General features: G+C 44.2%; 1 protein-coding gene across 2 annotated transcripts in view; it reads right to left on the reverse strand.

Moving 5' to 3' along the window:
- Galnt7 (polypeptide N-acetylgalactosaminyltransferase 7) overlaps positions 1-23,647 on the reverse strand; it is a 126,497-nt gene that overhangs the window by 38,899 nt on the left and 63,951 nt on the right. For both annotated transcript variants that reach the window (XM_052162831.1, XM_052162832.1), the window contains exon 2: positions 19,443-19,903. In XM_052162831.1, the coding sequence (XP_052018791.1) occupies positions 19,443-19,903 (461 nt within the window). The remainder of the gene's footprint in view (positions 1-19,442; positions 19,904-23,647) is intronic.

Consider the following 23,647-nt stretch of genomic DNA (forward strand, 5'->3'; position numbering starts at 1 on the left):
TTAAGACTTTCCCAAGAACGAAGACCAGTGTATAAACATCACCAGAGCGACTGCTCTATTGATTCTGTAGGAGGCTATGCTGGACACAGATCTTTTCCAAGCGAGGGGACGTTAAAAAATTAACTCTCTTATACCTATTCTCATTTTAATAGTAGGATAGCTCAAAGATTTGCAAAATCTGCTTAGGGTACCTTCGCCCTTCGTTTCTGCCTGTTTTGTTCCTTTTATTATCCAAACTGGCTGGGTGTCTAAGTCCTCTTAATTTATAGCTCTTGCAGACAGCTGCACTAATGCGACAGATCCAGCATGCAGGACAGAACCACCCAGAAGGCTGTTTCCCTAAGCATCAGGAGAGCGAGAGAACCGATAAATGTGCTTCCGTACAATGGGGCAGCAAAGACAGAGGACCTCTGCTGGAGGCGATGCCTTCCAAGAGCCAGTCCCAACCTTCGCTAATCTCTACACCAAGCTGGAAAGCCAGCACTGTTGTTCCGGTGTAGCGTTCCACATATTACCAAGCAATTGTATTTAATTATCGCCATTTTAGAAATGAAATACTTATTGCGGTGGAAAACTTATATCCTGTGCGTTTGCCTCAGAAATCCTAGACATTCTTGAATCTACTGGGATGGGCTCAGGTATGCATATGTTACAGGTAAGGACGTTCGGGGCTTCTTTAATGGCGGCTGCAATTAGGAATCACGATGTGGTAATGACAGGGACCGCATTCATGAAAACGCATCTAACTGACTTGTCAGTGCCCTGCTGCCTGAGTGCTTTTCTCATATTGAAGTCGCCAAATGCCAGCTTACTCACAGCAGGCACTGAGGGCCACTGTGGACAGTGCCACGGTGTTGCTCTCTGAGCTCCTAATTTACAGTAAGACCTTCATGAAAGAAGTTAGAGGCTTCCTCAGTGCTGAAGACATCAGTCACAGTGTTAAACACCAGGTCTCCTAAGTCATAATTTCCCTAAACACTGTAACACACAGTGTGGCTTTTTGTTTTTTCAGTCTCGGAAACTTAAGAAGGATGGGTAATTTGGTCGAGTCCTGTGGATAGCGAATGCACCACTTTCAGAAGTTGATGTTTAGCTGTTGAATCTTTCTTCTAGGAGCACAGATACTTGAAAGGCTTCTTGTTGTCATAGGTTGAAACAAAACACACACACACACACACACACACACACACACACACACACACACACACACACAGCCACACTTGCCCTGTACTAAGAACTGTTATCGCCCCAGGAATGCACTTATCCACGTGACACAAGCCGTAAGACTTTCGAATCTCTGCCTGCATCCCTCGAGCCTTCAGGACCAGCTGGACTTTGTGGGATGTTTCTTTGAGGCCAAGACTGAAGTGACAAACAGGTACAATATTCTTTTGTTTATGTGCTACATGGAAATCTCTCATTTCTCCTGAGCAGGAGGGGAGACACATTCTAAATCTACTAAGATGCCAGATAAAGATCAAGGCCAATTAACAAGTTAACCGAACAGACTCCACAGAGCAGATGCCCTCGAGAAAAGCTGATGCTCTTGGTAACTGTGAGGACCCCTGCATTCACAGTCCTCAGCTTGGTACCTGAGAGGACCCCTGTGTTTACACAGTCCTCAGCACCCCGGAACTCTGAGTAGGTAGGCAAATCAACAGAGTCCGCTGCAGCACAAAAAACTAATAAATATTCCAAACAGTGCAGAAATCTGCCTCTGTTCCATCGATTATGCCTCGGTGACAGGAGCCTCTGGGAAGCACAGCTGGGCAGGCCTCCAGCTTCCTTCCCAAGCCCATGTGAGTACTGAGCCATCTGTAAAAGGAGATGGGGGGGTAATGAGGAAGGACGGGTGGGACAGAGGGAAAAGATGAACTGCAGGCATCGTGCTACCACTACAATAGGCCTTGTAGTACAATTCCTGTTCTTTGTATGAAAACATTAAATATTCTATGCTTTTTTTTTTTTTGGATTTAGTTTTTTCGAGACAGGGTTTCTCTGTATAGCCCTGGCTGTCCTGGAACTCACTCTGTAGACCAGGCTGGCCTCGAACTCAGAAATCCACCTGCCTCTGCCTCCCAGAGTGCTGGGATTACAGGCGTGCGCCACCACCGCCCGGCTCTATGCTTTTTTTGTTGTCATTCTTGACATTTCTGTAAGCCATTATCAGATTTTATTCTGGTACAAATGAACAAGTATTTAAAATATTAAAAATATAAAATTTCCCTATGACTGGGTCTTCAATATTCAGCCTTTGTCCACATAGATGATGGAGCCCAGAGCTGCCTGACAGGCCAACAAGATGATGTTGTTTCTTCTTTTGTATAGAAAATGTATCTCACTGTACACTACTGCCATACTGTTCCCCCTTTTATACTTCTTTGCTTTTATACTTCTTTGTTGAGGATTCCGTTGTTTAAAATGGCCCCAAAATGCTATCTAGCATTTCTAAGCACAAAGACACCATGCTGTGCCTTATGGGGAAAACCTCAGTCCATAAGCTTTGTGTAGGCATGAGTTACAGCTCCATAGTCATGGTTTCTGTCAAATACTCAGTAGTATACAAAGAAGGAGCATGTGTGTGTGTGTGATGTTTTAAAGCAGCTACATATATAAAATAAAATTAAATACTAAAAAATGTTGTGACCAGGGGCTTGCCAAGCAAAACCCTGTATTTTCCCCTTGGAACAATAGTTCATGCTTGGAAGACAGTATTCAGCCACTGTAGAGCAGATCTGTGATCACTGACTATATATCAAAACGCAGAGGCACAGAAATTATATTTCATCGATGAAGACAGCTATTGAAAAAGTCAGCTATAAAACCAAACTGGCTGGCACAGGCTTGCAATCTCAGATATTTGGGAGGCCGAGGCAGCAGGACAGAATGCCTAAGACTTGGCTGCAGAGTGAGATGAAGGCCAGTTTGGGCAACTTAGTAAAACCATGTATTGGGAGGTGGGGCCACATTCTTACTCTACACAGGCAATGGGTTCCACTCCTAGTATTGCACTGAGGGAGGAACTTGAGTCGGGGTCAGCTGTGCAATTTGCTACTCTCGGACTGCTCATTTTAAGGGAAAATGTGCTGGGTCGATGGATTTCCAACTGCCTGGGCAAATGCTTCTGTATGCAAGATGTAAAAGACAGAGATGGAATTACACCTTTTCAACTAAAATTAAATGTATGCCCCAGCAAAACCAACACTGTGCCAGAGACTAGAACTTAAATCAATAGACTCACTTAAAAGAAGTCGGTGCAGTCAAACACGCTCAGTAAAATATTTAAGAACGTAACATATAAAAATTCTGGGGAAGCTGAAGCTGCCAAAGGCACAGCAAGAGATGGGGAGGGCGGCCTTGCCACTTAGCAACAGCAGGAACCAAGAGGCAGCAGAGAGGAATCAGCCTGTTTCATGACAACGCACCCTCTCAAGGACAATGTGCTCTGTTGATTGGAGGCTAGGCTAGCCTACAAAGGTTCAGAGTCACGAGAATCACAGGAATAGATTATAGAGTTAGATTTTCAGAAATGACAGAGGTGTTCTTTCTACAACGATGACTTCATTTAACTGAAATACTAAACCCTACACATACATGATGCATTTTTCTTCACTCTTTTTGACGCAAATTAGAGAGCGCTCTCTGGAAGGCAGAAAAACAAGCATTTCTCTATCCTCTGTAGGTGAGAAGGCCGCAGAGCTCCTCCTCTGTGGAGGACGGTAGGAAGACCAGAAGACGAAGGTAACACTCTCCAGGACACAGTGGGGGAAGAAGAGGATGGCCTTTAACCATCCTGCTCTGACCAGTGAGACCCCTGCTACCAGCTGTGAGAGCCATCTGTTCCTCACAGGACCCTTAGGAGCCAAGTCTTCTGACCCACACTTGCTAGAAGAGGAAACCAATGGTCTCTGAATGTGGACCTTGTGGGGCTGACTGCTCTCTTTGTCTCTTCGTGGTGGTCTCCAGTGTGACAGCCCCGAGTACCCTGCTCTCCAGGTCAGGTTTACTGCGACCGTACTCTGCTACGAAGGCTGCCGTTCTACAGGAGTCTTCTGTTTTGTTTTGTTTTGTTCTGTTCTGTAGCACAGGGTGTCACTGTGCAGCTTTCTTTATTCCCAGGGGCCCACCTGCCTCTGCCTCCCTAGTCCCAGGGTGAGAGGCACAGGGCTCCACACCTGTTCTATTGATTTTACAGTCGCCAAGGCTGAGAACACTGTTCAACAGAAATGCGCAGTACCGAAGGGTAGAAGCCCGTGGGCGACAGTTCGGAGACTGCTGGAAATTCTATTCTACTCTCCAAACAGAAACCTACTGAGTTTCTCTTTCTTATGAAACTCACGAGCAACTCAAAGGCAAACAGTGTGTTTCTCTTTCCTGTTCCTGAGAACTCAGCTTAGGTCCTCCACGCAGACGCTCTCTCAGCATGAGACAGAATAAAAAACAAAACAGAACAAAAAAACCACAAGCCTCTGGACAAAATCCATCCAAAGATTCAATCATTTGATGCTAACACATTGAGAAATGGCAATAGAAACATACCACCTTTGTTTTCTGCACCTAAACTATGGTGTCTCTATGTATTGTCATTGTCCATCACGGTGTCCGACCAGAGCTGAGCTGTCCCAGGCAATCTCCGTGGGTCCTACGTTGCAAGATGTACGACGCAGCGTGTACATGCTGTGTGTCCACTGCAGTGAACTCGCACCATACAAATTGGGGCTGCCTGCCAGAAACACTTCGGTCTCATTATGTACTGGCTGATTTTAAATTAATTTTTTGTTTGCCGCATGTTCAGAACTTTTTTTTTTGTTACTGCCAAATTCTTCACAAGTCCTATATTTAGTTACATGACCTGTATGTGACCCGAGGTCGGGAGCCTGGGATTTAGGAGACAGGAACAGCAGATGGATAAGCCAGGTCCTTAGCTTCGTCCTTGGCTCTTGAAATACCTTTCTGTCCTCCCAGTTTCCGCGCTTCAACTTAGGCGGAAGCAGACATCCTTCAACGTATGACTGGGATTTGGTTTTCAAGACCATGTTTTCCTCTTTAGCCCGCGGTGTCTTGGAACTCTATCTAGAGACCAGGCTGGCCTCGAACTCACAGAGACTCGCCTGCCTCTGCCTCTCGAGTGCTGGGATTAAAGGCATGCACCACCACTCCTGGTCAGCTGGGTTTCTTTTTTGTGCCCACTTTTAAGAGTCAGATTGGGTTTGATAACATGCTTCCTTTGCTTTTATGTTTAAAAAAAAAAAAACAAAAAACCCTAAACTTATTTCTTACATCAGCCTGGAAAACAATGGACTCATAGCATCTTCATACATAATCTTGTAATGCTTTTAAAACACTATTACTACATTTATTTTACCTTTGTATTGTGTGTGATTGTGTGTGATTGTGTGTGTGCGATGTGTGTCTGTGTGTATCTGTGTGTGATGTATGTGTATGTCTCGGGGTGATGGGGGAGGCGGTTAAGCGTGTGCCTGTGTGGTCAGAGAATGACTTGTGGGAACTGGTCTGTCCCTCCACTGTGTGGGTCCTGGGGATCACACTCAGGTCATCAGGCCGGTGGGAAATGCTTTTACCCACGGAGCCTTTTGCCGTTTATTGTCACTGACACCCCTTCTTCACTGCCCCTCCATGCTCCTTACCCCCCCCCCCCGCCCTTAAGTATTCTGTTACACTGAAAATGCTTTGTGAACGTGCCACAAATACCACACATCTAACTGCTCTCAAACAGACTGGTGTCATCTTTTCTTTTGTTGTGTGGGGGAGGGGCAGCAGATGTAGTGAAAGATCCTAGGAAATCTGGATTCTCTCTGGACAGCCACCTAAATTTTGGTGGTCACTTGGAGATTCTTAGTGCTCAAAATGGGGAGGTTTCCTGGTCGCCTTACCCTTTAAACTTCTATGAAGTTTATGCCACGTGGAAGATTCTATGAGCAATGAGTCCCCAATCCATTCCCACTGAAAGCTATCGCATGACTTTGAATCCTCTGTGCAGTGCCTATTGAGTCTAATCAGTATTATCCAGGGCATTTGAGAAGCGACATGAAAGCTAAAAGGTGGACTCAGAGGAAGAAGATAGAAACTTCTCTGGATAGTGGTGGTGCAGGCCTTAAAGCCCAGCACTCAAGAGGCAGAGGCAGGTGAATCTCAGCTTGAGGTCAGCCTGATCTACAGAGTGAATTCCAGGACAGCCACATAGAGAAACCTTGTCTCAAAAATCCAAACCAAACCAACAACCAAACAAACCAAATTAAAAAAAAAAAAAGCAATAAATAAAACAGAAAACCCTAGGAATGGAAGGAGCTGAAGGCCATATCATATTGCTTGAGAGAAGAAGAGAAATCAGTCTTAGACCACTGTCACTGCTATAACTAACTGGCATATTTGCCGCTTAGTGTTTTCTAGGCAGTTTGCAAACCTCGTCTCTGGCAGGTATCACGTAGGGAAGACGGATGAGGCTTAAACACCAGGAAACATAAGCTATGGGACCTCTCGGCATACAGAATTAGCTCTTATGCCCTAAAAAATTCAGCAATGTATAAATGCCCAGGAAAAAGACATGTTCACCAGTCAGTCAGTGGCTGCTGTTAGACTCGGAGAAAGGGTAGGCAATCATTTTCTTCTTCCCTTACAGAGCAAAGGGCTTTCTCCATCCTGGGAGCTGGTGTATATTAGGCTTAACAGGAGACATTTTCCTAACAGAGCTGTATCCTGGAAACCGGAGCACAGTTGAGTTGGCAGTATAAACTGGGTGACTGTTTATCTCCTTAGCTAATCCAGCCTGTTCCCTTGCCTACTTTGGAGACACTAAAGAAGGGTGAGCCTGGTCTCTCTTGCTACCAGATTGATGCTTTCTCTGCTAGGTGGGACCCAGTGTTGAGCCTCTGGGCAAGTTCTTTGAAACAACCACGAATTGCTACTGTGCCGGAAAGAACAGGGTGCATGCCCCTGCACCCTGCTGCCTAGCCTACTTAGTAGAGGCTGCAGCTGCTGCTACTTTCTAAAAAAGAGCTGTGGTATTTGGCAGTGGCCCATGGGCCGTCTACTGCCTGGGCCCCAGACCTTTGAGAATATACAAAGAAGCCAACACTAAGAGACGACAGTGGAGTCGTCTTGAGACATTACAGCTGAGCACAAGCTGTTGCTTGCTACTTCTTCAGCTTCAGAACCTAGAGAAGAGAAACACGGTAGAAAACTAGCGGAAGATGCCAACACAGGAAGTCAAGGTGATTTTGACAGGAAGATTTGCGGAAGATCATTTAGGGCAGTGATTTCTAGATACTCTGAGAGCAGGGGTGAGAAGACAAAAGGAATGAAAGTCCAGAGTTTTCCAAAAGGACCTTATGGAAAGGAACCATCCTGCGATGAAGTGTATTTAGACTATGCTCATAACTTCTTTTTTACAGATAAGGAGACAGGTTCAGAGACAAGCACTGGGGGAAAACATTCTACCTTAGCAAACAAGGTCCGCAATGCTACAAGGCATGTGCACCCGCATGCCTTGTAGCATGACTCTATGACGGACAGCTAAGAATGGGGGACTAGGAATGTCACCATCGTGTAGACCAGTTTTGTCTTACCCTCTGTCTGGGATCACAGTCTCCCTACATCAGTGCTTTGGAACTGTACAATTCTGCTTCCTCTTTGAAATCAGAACGCTAACTGGGATAGAGGAGCACACAATGCTGTCCAGTTGTGTTTTCCCTGTTGAAAATCTGGCTCTAAGATTAACCAAAACCTCTTTTATATCACTAGTTTGCTAAAAAAAAAAAGGGGGGGGGAGCCTTGTATGAAATAAGCTACATAGGGCCCGAACCCATGAATTAACAGTTTAGAATTAAGCTATTGAAATAATGTCTCATAAAGAGTTTGCATCATATACTTACATCATATTGCTATTTATCCTACTACTGTCTCTAGACTTCAGGAATGATGGGTAACTTTTGTTTCGTTACTGAATTCCAAAAGCAAAATCACTACAAACTATATTGAGAAAGTACCCAGCCAATAAGAGGATGAGGCTTAAATCCCCGTGTTTGAACCAAGGCTGCCTTCGTGAATTTAATTTTAATTGTTATGACAGTGGCAAACAGTTTCAATATGCCACTTAACACCATTTCTACCTTATGAATATCAATCCTGGCCACCAAGTGTTGTAACTTTATCCACTACTCCTATGGGATTAGTGCAGAGACAGGATCTCACGGCATCAGGCCAGGGACCTCTTTGCAAAGGCTCAAGCATCTTTACAACAGAAGTCCAAGCCCTTTATCAAAAAATTAAAGGAGGCTGAGGCAGAAGGATTAAAAGTTCAAAGCTACATGGGGGCAACAAGGACAGACCTCAAAATGATATGTTATAAATAGAGTTTTGGGGTAGTTTGGCTAGACTGGAATAATTTTAATAGATAATTAAATTTTCTGATGTTCAGAAATTTGCAACGAAGGGCAATCTTGTGTTATTCTAATTTTTAGTAATGAATGTGTAAATTAAAACCAACTTAGTTTTCAAAAAATCTATTGCTTTTGTTCTTAATCATTGTGCTTTATAGCCTTCAACCAAAAGCTTTCAGTGACTTTCCTGTGACCCATTCCACGCCCAAGCTCCTTTTCATTTAGACAAAAAACAACCAACCATCAACCAACGATCAACCAACCAACCAACCAACCACCCACCCACCCACCAACCAACCAACCAACCAACCATCAACCAACCAACCAACCAACCAATCATCAACCAACCAACCAACCATCAACCAACCAACCAACCAACCAACCAATCATCAACCAACCAACCAACCAACCAACCATCAACCAACCATCAACCAACCAACCAACCAACCAACCACCACCACCAAACCCAGAAAAGCTCTTCCTCAGAGGTGGCCATGAGTTTGCAGCTCCGCACAGACTCTTGGGGGCGCTCTTGCCTCACAGGAAGATGCACTCACCGAGGCTGTTCTTCCCTGTGCAGTAGGGACTCACAGCCTGTCCCTTTACAGTGGCAGTTGTGTATCTCCAGAGCCTTCCGAATGTGGAGTTCAGAGTCTCAAATCTTTCTCCAGAGCCCTTTATCCTAGTTTTCGATTTGCTCACTGGGACCTTCGATTCTGCACAAGGTGCATATATTCTCCCCGTCTGATTAAAATGACAGCACTCACTCTAAAACAAGTTACTCTTTTTTTTTTTTAAATGTGATTTTCCTCCTGCATGTTAGCTATATTTTGAAGATGGAATCTCCCACAGGATTTAGTGAAATCGCTGTGGACCATTTCCTCGTGACACACTAAAAGGTATTGCTGAATGTAATTTAGAGTATGTTATTTATATGGCTCCAACTTGTGTAATTAGCTTGGCTTTCAGGTTAAATTGTTTTTTTTTTTTTTAAACTTTTGAACATGTTTACTTTATATATTGTAGAAATGACAAAACAATGATCCTGCTGATGTATCTTTTACGTATTTAGCTCCCAGTGAGCTAATTAATTAACTTGTTCGAAGCGCACTTGGGATATACGCTCTGTTCGTAACTAACTACTGTACTAGTGCTTCCACAATCCCCAGTCACTGAAGCAAGAAGGTGCTGAAGCTGCCTCCAGGCCTATCCAGCAGTTCCTCAACGTCGCTGGTGGGGATGTCGGCCTCACACCTAATCTTGAGAAAGTATCCTTAATTGTCTTTAACCTGATTCAACCACTCTGACAACCTGACCTTGAACAACAACATCACCAACACCCACACAGCAGCAGCAGCAGCAGCAAAAACGCAGGTGCAAACTCCTTAGTGCGTGGTGTAAGGCTATCATCATAGGGTCTACAGCCTACCTGGCAAGAGTGACCCTCCCTCTCTACTGCCCTGAGTCTCTTGAGTGTGTGGCCCAAGGACAGCACCTGCTCATCCACAGCCGCGTGTTTTTCAGAATGCCAGCTGTGTGTCTAGAATAAGTGCGGGGGAGGGGAATCTTCCCTTTTCCTATGTGTGACAGGGAGCCAGTTCCACAGAAGTGACCGATTTTTTCAATGTGGAAATGCCTCCCTTTCATATGGCTGCGTCCATCCCATCCGATGGCCCTATGCTCAGTGGCTTCGACTGTTCTTTATAACCAAGTGCTTGCAGTAAAATGGTAGGAACATATTCCTGGAAAGATTTAATAAACAAGAAAAAAAAAAAAAAAGACGAGGAGAAATCAGACGACTCCAAACTCAGGAGGGACAGGACTGGAGGACAGAAAACCTGCTTGGCAACTGTGGGATCCAATCCTGAAGGGAAGCAAAAGCCAAAGACACTCAAAGATTCCCAGATGTTTCTGCTTCTTACCACAGTTCGGCCTTTGTGGCCTTAAAGGCCACAGGCTGTGTTCTCCATTCTGTAGACCTTGGGAGACATTAGGTTCCAGTATAGGGCATTTAAGCAAAATTAAAAGCCCAGTCCAAGGACAGCATTGCTTCTCTGTGAGCTCCCTGTCAGCCTTCCCCAGCGCTCCTGTAGCTCCCCAGACAGCTCAACATCATGCCGAAGTCGGTCAGTTTTGAGGCTACAAGGCAGCACAAAAAGAAAAGACCTTTTCCTTAAGGTTTTCAGAGATAAACTATGTTCTCCTCTTAAACGATGAGGGGCCGGCCCCTGATTACCACCAAACAGTAACTAATGCTCAGGGGGAAATCCCTGAATGCCAGGATGGCCCTCCACAATGACTCCACGCCACTTCCCTATTTACTAAACACACAGGAGCAAGCACAGTAAAGAATTGCACTGATAAGCGGGCCGTGTCTAATGGTTCTGGCTGTGGCTCACAGCAGCAGCCACGGAGTTCCCAGAGGAGCCATGGCAAGCCCCAGAGGACAGGCCTGTACCCTGCTATTTGCCCTGAGTTTCCACATGCGGCAGCTGCCACTGCTGGAGTGTTTGGATCTATTGGAAGTGGTTCTTTCCTGAGGAACTGACCTTTTAGCAGACAGCAAAGGCTAATCATTTTGCAGAGACTAACAGTCTCACAGTCTGAGACATTCTAGAAAGAGAAAGTTCAAAGAGCATCCCTCAGCGTCCCTGTTGGTATTTCAGACAGGCAGGAAGCTGCCTTTGTTTCCTTTCCAGAGTTGTGTATGTATGCATAGGTGCAAGTCCCTGTGTGTGTCCGTGGAGGATGGAGACCAAAATCAGATGTCTTGACTCACTGCTTTTCACCTTTGGTTTTGGAACAGGCTCTCTTATTGAACTCACAGCTCCTTTACTGGACAAAAAGCCTCCTGGGTTCTGCCTGTTTCCTCAGACCCCAGCACCAGAGTGACAGGCGCGTGCTATCATATCCAGCTTTTACACGGGTGCAAGCACTTTACCCTCTGACTGTCTCTCCAGAGCAGGAAACTTAGTTTGACAAGGAAAAGAGCCGGTGTTTTACCGGAGACTTTGTCACTGAAGTGGGATGCTTAAAGACACCTGCAAATGCTACTGAACATATTTATTTTCAAAGATCTAAAAAATGTTGAACCATATGTCTTTTACCTGCAGAGGTATGTGTGCCATATTCATGCAGTGCCCATGGAGACCAGAAGGGGGCGCTGGGTCTTCAGGGACTGAGAGACAGATGCTTGTTAGTTACCAGGAGGGTGAAGGGAGCCTACCCAGAGTTCACTGCAAGAACAAGTGGTCTTCTGAGCCACCTCTCCAGTCCCACTGTACACACACATATACATACATACATATATACATACATACGTACGTACATACGTAGTACATATAGTGAATATTTACACAAACACCTCTCCAGTCCCATTATATATATATGTATGTATATATATGTGTGTGTATATATATATAGTGTGTGTCTGTATATATGTACATATGCATATACACAAACGCACACACACAAACAAACACCTCTCTAGTTCCATTATATACATACATATGTATACACACACAATTTTCCAGAGAAGCTATTTTAAACTCCTGGCTGGGAGTAGAGGGTTGGGAAAAGCTATTGTAAGTCATGGGGGGTTTCTAAGTCTTCATCAGACACACTGGATGGTTTGTGAGACAGGTGACCGGATGGAGGGGGTGAAATCCCCTGTAACTGCACCTCCAGCAAGACCTTCAGTGTGACCAAATGAGGTGGATCCAGGCAGCACAAGAGTTGCCCCCATTTTAGGGAGGGATGTCCTCCCCTGAGGGTGTCAGAGTGCCAGGGAAAAGGGATTTGAGATCATGGGCACTCTGCTTAGGTGGCAGGTCACATCACCACAATTTCCGGTCTCCGTAGCCTCCGTCTGTGAATGTGGTGACCTCTTCAGTGTGTGGAAATAAGGGTGATATGATGCGTCACCCTTTGATTTCTGTGATAACTTCAGCTTGCCTAAACACACTTCCCGCTGTTAACCGGAATCTTAAGCAGAGCCCAGATCTGCTTCCCATCACAGCTGGGGAAATTCCCGGGGGGAATGTGTGCCCCAGCACATCTCTTTTTATGTGTATGTTTACTGGAGAAAGAAGAAGCAGCGATTCAGAGCAGAACTTATTTTTAAAGTGAATCTGGAAAATCCCTAAACGCACTAGAGGTTTCCAGGAGTGAAAAATTTCAAGCTAGTTAGAAAGTACCTTCTGGATTCAAAGAAGAGCAATAGTCCCAAGAGCTCACCTGGAAACCACTTTCAAATGAGCTTGCTATCCATATATCAGACTTATAGGTTAGATCTACTGTGAAATGAAACTTTGCAAATGAGACATATTCTGGCATTTCTTAGATAGAAGGGTTGTGGGTTAAAGATGGTTCTTGGTGTAAACGGGATGTTCACACAGGCCATCATATATTCTGATAATAGAAACTGGGAAAAGGTATTGAAATGTGCATTTAGGTACACGCTCCATCCATACGCATGTATGTGTCAGATATTACCCCAAATCCATTTCAACTTCTTATGAGTGGCTCCAAAGTTTTCATTTTTTCTAAACCTAAACTGCTGAGGCATGCTAAATAGAAACTGAAATAAAAAGAATATCACAAGGTTGGACACGATAGTGCACACCCGAGACCCCACGCAAAGGCAGATGCAGGGGTCCAGCCACGCGAGGTCCTGCCTCTAAACCTCAAAAAAAAAAAAGCATTTTAATTAACTGACATTTTAAAAATACTAACCATCTCATAAATTAATTATTCTATTCTAGAAAACCCAATAGACATCTAGGAGAACCTTTAATGTGGAGAGAGAATGCGAAAAATCTCATGGTCACAATTCACCTTAAATATAAAATTAGAATTAAATATAAAATTAAATATAAAATTTAAAAGGATCAATGTTTATTTTGAAATCCTGTAAGATGAAGACTTTTTGTGTCTAATGTATGGGTATACTTTTAAGTATCTTAAGTATATTCATATGTATACATGGGTATATTTTGATTATTTTTAAAGCACTTGTATGTTCCGCAGATAAACTTTAGGATATAATTAACAATCATATTAACATTTCCGTAGCTCTTTCTTAAGAATTTTCAAAGTACTTTACTTCTGTTATTATACTTTGTGAATGCAACTAAGCTAGCTTTATAAACCGAAATGCAAAAGGCATGTAAGTGGGAGGCAAGGTGAAACATTAGTAGATGGATTTGCTCCAGTCAAAATATTTAATTCATTTATTTGAAACAAAACCAACTTGGATTCTATACTTTGACTGTGTCTGCCTTAGAAAAAGGACAGAATTCCTTTCCTGTGTTGGCAGCAGCAGTTCACAGGAAAGGAAAATCCCAGACTTTATTAGAAGACAGTCTATCCTAACCACAGAGAAGAGTTCCTCACTCCTTCACTGAGCTGGGTTCCTCTTGCTGATGGGCTCTGCACGGGTTCCCTGAAGCCAGGAAGGCCTGGCTCAGGCGAATGAGCTTTGGGTGGGAAGACCTGCTCTATCCAGTTGGTCACTCTGTACCTGGCTCAGTTTCTTTGTTATGTGGCTTGAAAGCCATGAATTGATCTCTGAATCTTCCTTCCTTCCATTCCCTTGTTTGCCAGGACCTAGCGAGTCTTCTGTTCTCTCTCTCTCTCTCTCTTTCTCTCTCTCTCTCTGTGTGTGTGTGTGTGTGTGTGTGTCTGTCTCTCTCTCCTCTCTCTGTGTGTGTCTCTTGTCTCTCCTCTCTCTCATCTCTCTCTGTCTTTCTCCTCTCTCTCTCCTCTCTCTCCGTCTCTGTCTCTCTGTATGTGTGTGTCTCTGTCTCTCTCCTCTCTGTCTCTGTCTCTCTCTGTGTCTCTGTCTCTCCTCTCTCTCTCCTCTCTTCTCTCTCTCTGTATCTCTGTTTCTGTCTGTCTCTCTCTGTCTGTCTCTCTGTGTCTGTGTCTCTGTCTCTGTCTGTCTCTCTGTCTCTGTCTCTCTCTGTCTGTCTCTCTGTGTCTCTGTCTCTCTCTCTGTCTCTCTGTGTCTCTGTCTCTCTCTGTCTCTGTTTCTATAAGCCCTCCTGGAGTCACTCACTACTCTACAACCACTACTCCACTAGCCTGTTATCACACACACACACACACACACACACACACACCTCCCGATCTGCCCCAGGTCTAGCACTCCTAAAGTTCTCTCCATCTGCCTTCAGACTACCATGCTCAGGACAAACTGCGCATGGCATTACGGACTGCCAACGCCCGACCTATGGAAGCAGCTTTGTTTTGATTTGTTTTTCATATCCTTTCTGATTCAATCAAACCCGCCCACTCATTAGTCCTGCACCTTTTCTGGGATCATTCTACCACCCCTTTTCCCCAGGTCCTCTCCCTAAATCTTTTACTGACTCCCCCCTCCCCATGTGAGCGCTTACTGCTCTGACCCCTGTTCTTGCTCACACATTTCCGACAGCTCTCTTTAGCTTATATTCTAATATTTTTCTCCTTTCTCCCTGAGGGCAGGTGGTGAGCCTCTCGGGGACAGAGACTATATTTTCTCATTGTTAGAACCCCTGGTGGGATAACTGGATATACCAGCTGTTGAATTACAATAAATTATCCTTTATTGCGAAAAATAAACGTGAAGGCAAGAGGGGTCATTCTTGGCTCAAGTCTTCCAAAAAAGATGGAGGCTCCAGTTCACTCAAAATACTGTTAGCCTCTTAATGAGCTATCAACCACCAGCAAGTTACTCAGCCAGCGAATGCAATTCAAAGTGATTATGTCCATGAGTCAACGCTGGCAGCTGGGCAGCTCCCTCTGGCTGCTCGGGCACAAACATTCATCATCGACGACTCTGGAACAGCTACGAGAACGGGCAAGTTAACCACAGTGTTAGATGTCACAGCTGGACCAGCGACCTGAAGCAGGCTGCTGTGCTGTGCTGTGCAGGTGGCGAGCTGGCGGATGTGAACAACACAGGTGCAGAGCGCCAGCCACGCCCAGGGGCTCTGATGGGCTCAGGAAGCACATTTTCCACGAGGGGTGTGCACGACGGTGATGTGTGCAATACGCATGTTAACACGCTGTCAATAAATGCATAAAAATGCTAATAGGTGTGCTAGATCATAGGTGAAGCTAGGTGACTCATCTTTTTGTTTAAATTTTACTTTAGAGAAAGTTCTTAAGATTGCTGACCTTCTGACATAAATAAGCTGACTGGATTTTTTTGTTACTTTACACTGATGTTCAGAGAGGAATAAAACCTATCATTTTCTTTTTCTTTTCTTTTCTTTTCTTTCTATCTTTCTTTCTTTCTTTTTTTAATTTTTAATTATTTATTTATTTTTGCATGTCTGTGAACGTTTGTATATATGGAAGCTTGAGGTCTCCACTAAGTGTCTTCCCCAATGGCTTTCCAGTTGAATGTTAAGGCAACATCTCTCTTGCTAAACCCGGAGCTTGCCAATTCCAGGGTGGCTCGCTGGCTTGCTCTGTCTCTGCCCTCTACCTGCTCAGACTCCATGCGGCTGCCACACCTGCCTGGCTTCCCACTGGTGTTAGGGATCTGAATTCTGGTCCCTACGGAGCTATCTCTCCAGCTCTGACCTCGTTCTCTTTGTCTTTAAGTGTGAAAAGGAATCCAGTCTTAAAAATGAACTGCATCCAGTTAAGATGCTTTGGATGGAAATGATATGAAGTTTCTTAAAATAGGTTTTCAAAGAAGGGAGTATCATTAATTAAAAGAATCCTAGGAAAGGTTCAGGAGCAAACTCAGCGTGCAGTGTTTTATTTGACGGCTGATGACAATACTTGACAGGAATGATACATGAAAAGAAATGACATCTTAATTTCTAGGTCCTGTTGCAGGTGTGCAAGAGAACAGAATGCGGGCGACAATGCCCACAGAAGGCATGTAGTGGGTCAGGAAGGGACACTGCAGAGAGAGATGGAAGATGGGTAGATCAGGAAGTAGTGGCGTTAATGTCTCTCAGAGAGTGATGGAGAACATATATGAGGATAAACAGTAACTGAGCATATATGAATGTGAGGATGAGGGACTGGCCAAGCTCCCCAGCCGTCAACTGAGTCAATGATACCTAAGGTTTTAATCAACAGGACTGTAGGAAAAGACCCTTGGTTTACACTGCTACTAAGCTCCAATGCTTCTGACAGACCATACTGTCAAATCTACTGTTAAAGTTTGAGATAGTAAATGGCAGATCACAAATCTCATATCTGATAATGAAACCAGGGAAAGGGCCCTGGCAGATTTTACTCATCCATCCATCCATCCATCCATTCATCCATCCATCCATCATCCATACATCCATCCATACATCCATCCATCCACCCATACATCCATCTGTTCTCTCAAGAGGTACTTACCAACAGTATTCTAGGTACTGTTGATCTAGAAGCTCCTAGTGAATAAAACAGACAGTTCTCAACCTCAGTTTATCATCTGATGAGAAAGAGAGCTAATGAATAAATTAGGCAGCATGTGACTTTGAGATCTGATGAGTACTATAACCAAGGAGGCCTCAGAGAATGACCAGAATAGAACTTGGCATCATCAACTAGACGCCAAGGGTTGAGAGGGCCACTGAGTGCATGTAAAAGATGGGAAGGATCTAGGCACCATTGAAAGGAGGAAGCAAGGGGAGGGAAAACATTGTCTTGAGAGGGGTCAGCTGACACAGCTGGGCTCTGTGGGTGAGGAACACCGGAACAGAGGAGGGTTGCCCGGCAGGCTCACAGAGCAAGGGCTGCTACCTGTTAGAAGTTTGAGCAGTTAGGAAGTGTTTTCAAGATTTCAGGAGAGACACAGTTGATGGACAGAGATGGTGGTGGTGGTGATATAAAAAAAGTTCCGAGACTGACCAGATTTGTCTTTGGTGGTGAGAACCAGAGGCCTTTCTTCTATGAACTGTGCCTGATATGATTTCCTTACCATACCAGAATAGAACTTGGCATCATCAACTAGACGCCAAGGGTTGAGAGGGCCACTGAGTGCATGTAAAAGATGGGAAGGATCTAGGCACCATTGAAAGGAGGAAGCAAGGGGAGGGAAAACATTGTCTTGAGAGGGGTCAGCTGACACAGCTGGGCTCTGTGGGTGAGGAACACCGGAACAGAGGAGGGTTGCCCGGCAGGCTCACAGAGCAAGGGCTGCTACCTGTTAGAAGTTTGAGCAGTTAGGAAGTGTTTTCAAGATTTCAGGAGAGACACAGTTGATGGACAGAGATGGTGGTGGTGGTGATATAAAAAAAGTTCCGAGACTGACCAGATTTGTCTTTGGTGGTGAGAACCAGAGGCCTTTCTTCTATGAACTGTGCCTGATATGATTTCCTTACCATACTTTTATATTAGAAATTAACCATGTTGGCACTGTAAACAACATATTTTAATAATACTCAGTTCGTACTTTCACATACAAATACCCTAGTGGAGAATCTTACCTTTGCCACTTCGTTGGCACTTTGTTTAAACAAGGAAGCCATGATTCAGAGCCTGGGGCTTTGGTGCACACAACTCTCTCAGAGGTCTGTTGAGAGAACTATAGAGCAATTCCAGAATACTAGGAAGTCCTGGCACGCAGGACAAAGTCAACAAAGGATAGGCAGCCCCCACTCTCTCCATACCCTTCCTCCTCTACCGAGGCCTAAGAACACACAGACTGCTGTAGGCTGTCCAGGAGAACGCAGAGAAGTGCACAGCTACATGGCAGGTCCAACCTCTGGAACGGCCATCTTCATACCTGACTGGGACCATTGCCAGACAACAGATGGGATGATGCTCAGATAGATTTGGATTTCAAATAAGCGCGCGCGCACACACACACACACACACACACACGGATCTTATACTATGTCCATGAGTGTTTGACAACAATTTATCCTAAAGTTCTTAATTATTTATCTGAAATTAAAACTTAAATGGAGTATATTATATTTTGAGTTGTTAAATCTAGCAATCTTGTGACTAAGTCGCCAGTAGGAACAAATTGTCTAAGATTTTTCCTTCATAGCCCTATGAGATGCTGACCCTTCTCTGTATAAAATGCCTGTCTCTCACCATTGTGGCACTCATCCCCAATGTCCACGTCTTTTTCATATTTCATTTATCACTTCTCAGTCTAAACAGCAAGTGTATGACCGTCCGACTCTAAGGAATGTGCCGTATTGGGAATCTTACCACACAGCCATAAAGAATGCTGGTCTGGACGTGTGTGTTTGTGGGCGGATATGGTGATGTGTGCACCTGCTGTGTTAACCTTTTAAAATAAAGATTACAGTAACAGCACATCAGGAATACCTTTTAAGAGTTTGCTAGACATCGTCAATTCAATCTGAATTCACATGCATGAAAGCTACTTAGATCTCACAGAAGTGGAGCCAATTATTGAATAAGCTGGAAGAGAAAGCATTGAAGTCACTCGATAATCACTGTCTATCAAAAGCTAAGAGCTGAAAATCCGTCACTTAAAAATCATGACACGGGAAAAGAATTTCAAAGTCTAAGCCACCGTTTTCGGAGTACCCCTTTTGCATACACTCAACAGTTTCGATTTCTGTTTCAAATTGACAGGGAGAAGTCACAGGAAACACGAATCTAGTTAAGGACGTGAAATGTCCTTAGCAGCACCAGGATTTGTTACTGGTCCACAAGATGAGGAGCTTTCTTGTTCCAGAATGAAAACACACGGTAAGGAAGTTTGGCTATTAAATGCCTGCCACTCGATTTACAAATTATTCAGTGGCGTAGTTCATTTTCATTCTGGTGCCAGCTCATTTATGTATTGTGGACTGGAAATAATACTCATAGACTGGCGCTAGTCTGGGGACCACATTCTTTCTAGCACTGGTGTATCAGACCCCAGGAACTAATGCACCACATCTTCAATACTATGACAAAATAGAGACCCTCCTCCTTCTGACCATATTGCTGAACAAAGGTCCTTTTATTTCACTGAAACAAAGCACAGGTATTTCCACCATTCCTAACAACCTCCCTAAATCTACGCATCTATAAAAACAGTAGTTGCCCCAAGTTTAGAAAGAAGAGGATTGTGCTTACTCTTCTTGGCGTAAGTCATTGACGCTGCGGTCCAGTGAGATCATGTCGCTTGCCACCATGTTAAATCCAAACTCCTTAATGCTGGCTTGAACTGCTTGTTTGTATTCTGGTCCCAGAACCAATGGCTTGGCTTTCTCTCCAGGGCCACCAACCACTCCGTGAGGCTCTGGTTCTTTGGGTTCAAAGTTACCGAGGATCCCTGGGCGTAGCACAGGATCACGGTAGGTGAATGTCTGAGGCTTAAATGTAAGGTACTGCCTCTGCATTATGTCTTTTTGGGAATCTCCTCCAGCATGGCGCTCCTGTTCATTTTTGGCCTTGTTTTTTCTTCTAATAGACTCTAAGTCCACTTCTACTCCTTCAACATGAGGCCATGGCACCACAGGTTTGAATCTGTCATCCCCAGGAGCTAGTCCATTGCCTCCTCGGTTAGGCAAGGGGTTATTGACATCTCTGTCTTCCTATACAAAAGGGAGGGGATATACAATGAGTACATGAAGGCACGCAACCGCAGCAGAGTTCATGATACAAATTTTCATGTTCAAGAAAAGACCGGGGCAATGATAAAACATTCTAAACTGGGAACCACAAGGAGGACGCCATTAATCAGGATGTTGCCCTGGAAGGCATCTTTCAGACTGGAAAGGAAGCATGACCAAACAAGCTCTACAGATGCACGCATTTTTTACTTGTCTCTTTATAAACGTAACTCTCTAAAAGGCTTCTCCGGGATGGAGACAGACACTTAATTGGTCTTAGGCTATAGCTGTGTTTTTCAGCTAGCGGTAGATGACAAATTGAACCTTTTGTTAGCAATTCGGCCATATGGTAGCAGTGATATCAGATGGATGTCATATATCAGCCAGCTGGCTCTGTGCCCCAAATGGCAGAGGAACAAGGTGGAGTTATGCATTTGGTCCCAATTCAGGGTTTTCTACTCAGCGAGAGTTTGGCTGAGAAACTACAAAAGCAAATGAAAACTCAGATAACTGTAACCAAGGCAGCATGGCTTTTTAAACTGCTCTCTGTGCTCGATTCTGCCACATTCGTGGTACAACAGTGAAGACCCTGCTTGTGAGATTATGTGGTAAGGGCTGTTCTCTCTTCAGTTTGGACTCTTCCACTTACACAGATCAGAAATCCCCAGTGCCTTTGCTTCTGAGGTACAGTACGCTAACTTTTTGCTAAGCTACTGCTATTTTTTTTCACAAATCGGTGTTTCGCAACATGAGCACCATCTCTGGAACCTTGAAGAATACTAAAGTGCCCTGCTCTTGGGCACTGGGATTTAATTGGTCTGGGCATGTGGAGTTTGGAAAGCACCCCAGGTTGTAATATGCAGCTAAGCCTGCGAACTATAAGCTTAAAGCTGGTAACTGGGCACGGGAAATACAGAGCCAGCCCAGCTGGGCAGGAGGACACAAGGCTCCCTGTGAACTGCACAGTAGGCCGACTCATATGCCAGGTCACCCCACACTTCAATTACACTGTCCCCTAACAGGGCCACAATCCTAGGAAAAATTTTAAATAAAATGAACTTGAAAATCAAAGTTCAAAACTTTATTTTAAGGAACACACGAGAGCTCTAGGCATAATATTGATATCTAGGCTGCTTAATTCTGTATAATTCCTTAGAGATACAAATTTTCATAGTAAGTTATTTCAGATGGCAATCAGATGGCTCAGGATTAACTTTAGAGAATTCAAAATCATTTTTTTAAAAAAAGAAAGATCAGTTTATTTCAGTAATATTCCAGTATCTAATAAGCTACAGATCCAATAGGCACCCAACAGAAAGTACCATCTCCTGCTTTTCCTTCTGTCGAGGTAGTCGTAGCTACCAACTGATTATGAATTTCTCCTGAGACATATATGAACAAATGAAAGCAAAATATAATCTCTCTTGAACTGGTATACAGGCATGCAAAAATACTACAGCAAAACCCATTCCTTTTGTATATGAACTTAAAACGAGAAGTAAATAACTAGGTGGACATCATATTAGAAAGGTTCACGAAGGACTGAAGAGTCCCTCGAGATTAACAGACCACAAAAAAAGTGCACTCTAAATATAACTAACTCTGCAACAGAGGGGCCAGCATTGAAGCCAAGGTGTGGCTTGTTACATATAACATATTATTATATATTACAACTGGAGTGCTTTCCAAATTTCACATGCCTAGACCAGCTAAATCCCAGTGCCTGAGTATTCTTCAAGGTCTCCTAAAATGGTGCTTGTGTTTGAGAAACATCCCTTTGTGAACAAGAAGGATAGGGGCTTGGCAAAAGGTTAACATACTGTACCTCAGAAACAAAGGCACTGGAGGATTTCTGATGGACAGATCTGTGTAGGCGGAAGGATCCAAACTGAAGAGAGCAGCCCTTACCAGACATTCTTACAAGCAGTGTCTTCACTATATATGTATGTATGTATATATATACATATATATATATATGAGATTTTTAACTTGAAATGTAGCTGTTAGTAATACGCAATTAAGGAGAACACATAATGAGTTACAACAGATTCAAGGATAAACCCAAAGAACAATTAAGTGCATAAATATCAAGAATATTATGTCTGCTTACAGGGCAGCAGACATTTGTATTCTATCATCATAGTTGCATTCTATCTAGTTTTTATTTCAGTGGGCAAGAATCCTCTGTATATATTTCAAAATGGCCCAAAGATAAGAAAAGTGTAAAAAAAAAAAATCAGAGAACTGGATGAAAAACACCAGCTGTCAGGGTCAAATTAAAGTTTCACACAACTGTCCCTAACACATGAACCATATAGCTTGGTCATATCAACGTAATGCCTTTCTTTCAGAAGATAAGGCTTTTAGATCGGGCCTCTGACTGGCCACAGCTGTGTTAAGAGCTTGAATCTAACTTCTGAGGCACAGTAAGGCCAGAGGCAAATAATTAGAAAGAGAGAGGGCAGTGCAAACAAGAAGGCAGAAGAGGCTCTTTGGGGGTGGGGAGACCTGGCATAGGGTGACTAGAACATGCGGAGAGCCATGGGGGAGGGGAAGAAATCAAAACAACATAATCTCTCTCTTACTCGCACATACGTGCCACAGTGAAACTCATTACGTGTGTGTGTTTTTCTCTATGTGACATAGTCCCTGGCTGCCTTAAGCTCACTTAAAACTCACAGAGATCCACCCACCCTGCCTCTGCCTCCGGAGTGCTGGGATCTAAGGTGTGCCCCAGCATACCCAGCAGGGGATCCATTACTTTTGGGTACTAATTTAAACAATAATGTAAATAACTAAAAGGTCGTCATGCCAGTAATGTTCATGAAGGCCTGAAGAGTCCCTTGGGACTAACAGATTATATGGAAATATGACTAATTCTACAACTGGGGGGGGGGGGCAAGCATTGGAGCCAAGGTGTGGCTCTGATGATGGATGGGAGGTGTCTGCTTTGATGTCCTTACGGTGTTGTAAGCGAGTCACCACAGAAAGCATGAGCAAACCCAGTAGGGTATGAGGTACGAGGCTGCCATTACTGACTCTGAACCCAATTGAACTTAAAGAGGAAGACACGCATTCTCTCCCGTCAACTTTTCACATCATGGGTGTGAGAACCGGTTAAAATTGGGGAAAAGACCCGGCAGTGGATGTGAAGGAACGGTCTCAACAGCCACACGGTGCACTAAATTAACTACTGTCTGTCTCCTCTGAGGAAGCAATGGCGGAACAGTGTGGATGAAGTAATGCACAGCACACTGAAGCTCCCGGAACCATGGGACGCCTGTCCTATGCTAACATACAAAATGCAAGTTTCAGCTGGGCTAGGGGAGTATTTCTCACCTTCCCACGTCACCAGGGAAGGTCTGAGACGGATGCAAACCTCACATGCATCTTCCATCAAAAGCTGTGGATCTTGTCTCTGACCTAACAGTTCTTTGTCCACCTTTAAGCTGTTAGTGTTTTTTAGGGTTCTAGAAGTTTGCTCCGTCCTCATCCCAGGTTCGCCCTCTTTCTTCCAAGTCAGCAGCCAGTTTGACGCTGATGTTTCTTTCTTCTGTTCACTTCCCTAGGCCACACCACACTTCCGGTTTCCAGATCATGTACACGAAGGTTTCTAGGACCTTTCCGTCCATCTCTATTGTCTCTATTTAACACTCCCCAACAGAACCTGCTGTTTGCCTCACACGACAGTCTCATCTCGGTCTCCCCTACCTGAGACCCTGGGTC

Source organism: Apodemus sylvaticus, chromosome 18 (genome assembly GCF_947179515.1).
Source record: "Apodemus sylvaticus chromosome 18, mApoSyl1.1, whole genome shotgun sequence".
NCBI classification, from domain to species: Eukaryota; Metazoa; Chordata; class Mammalia; order Rodentia; family Muridae; genus Apodemus; species Apodemus sylvaticus.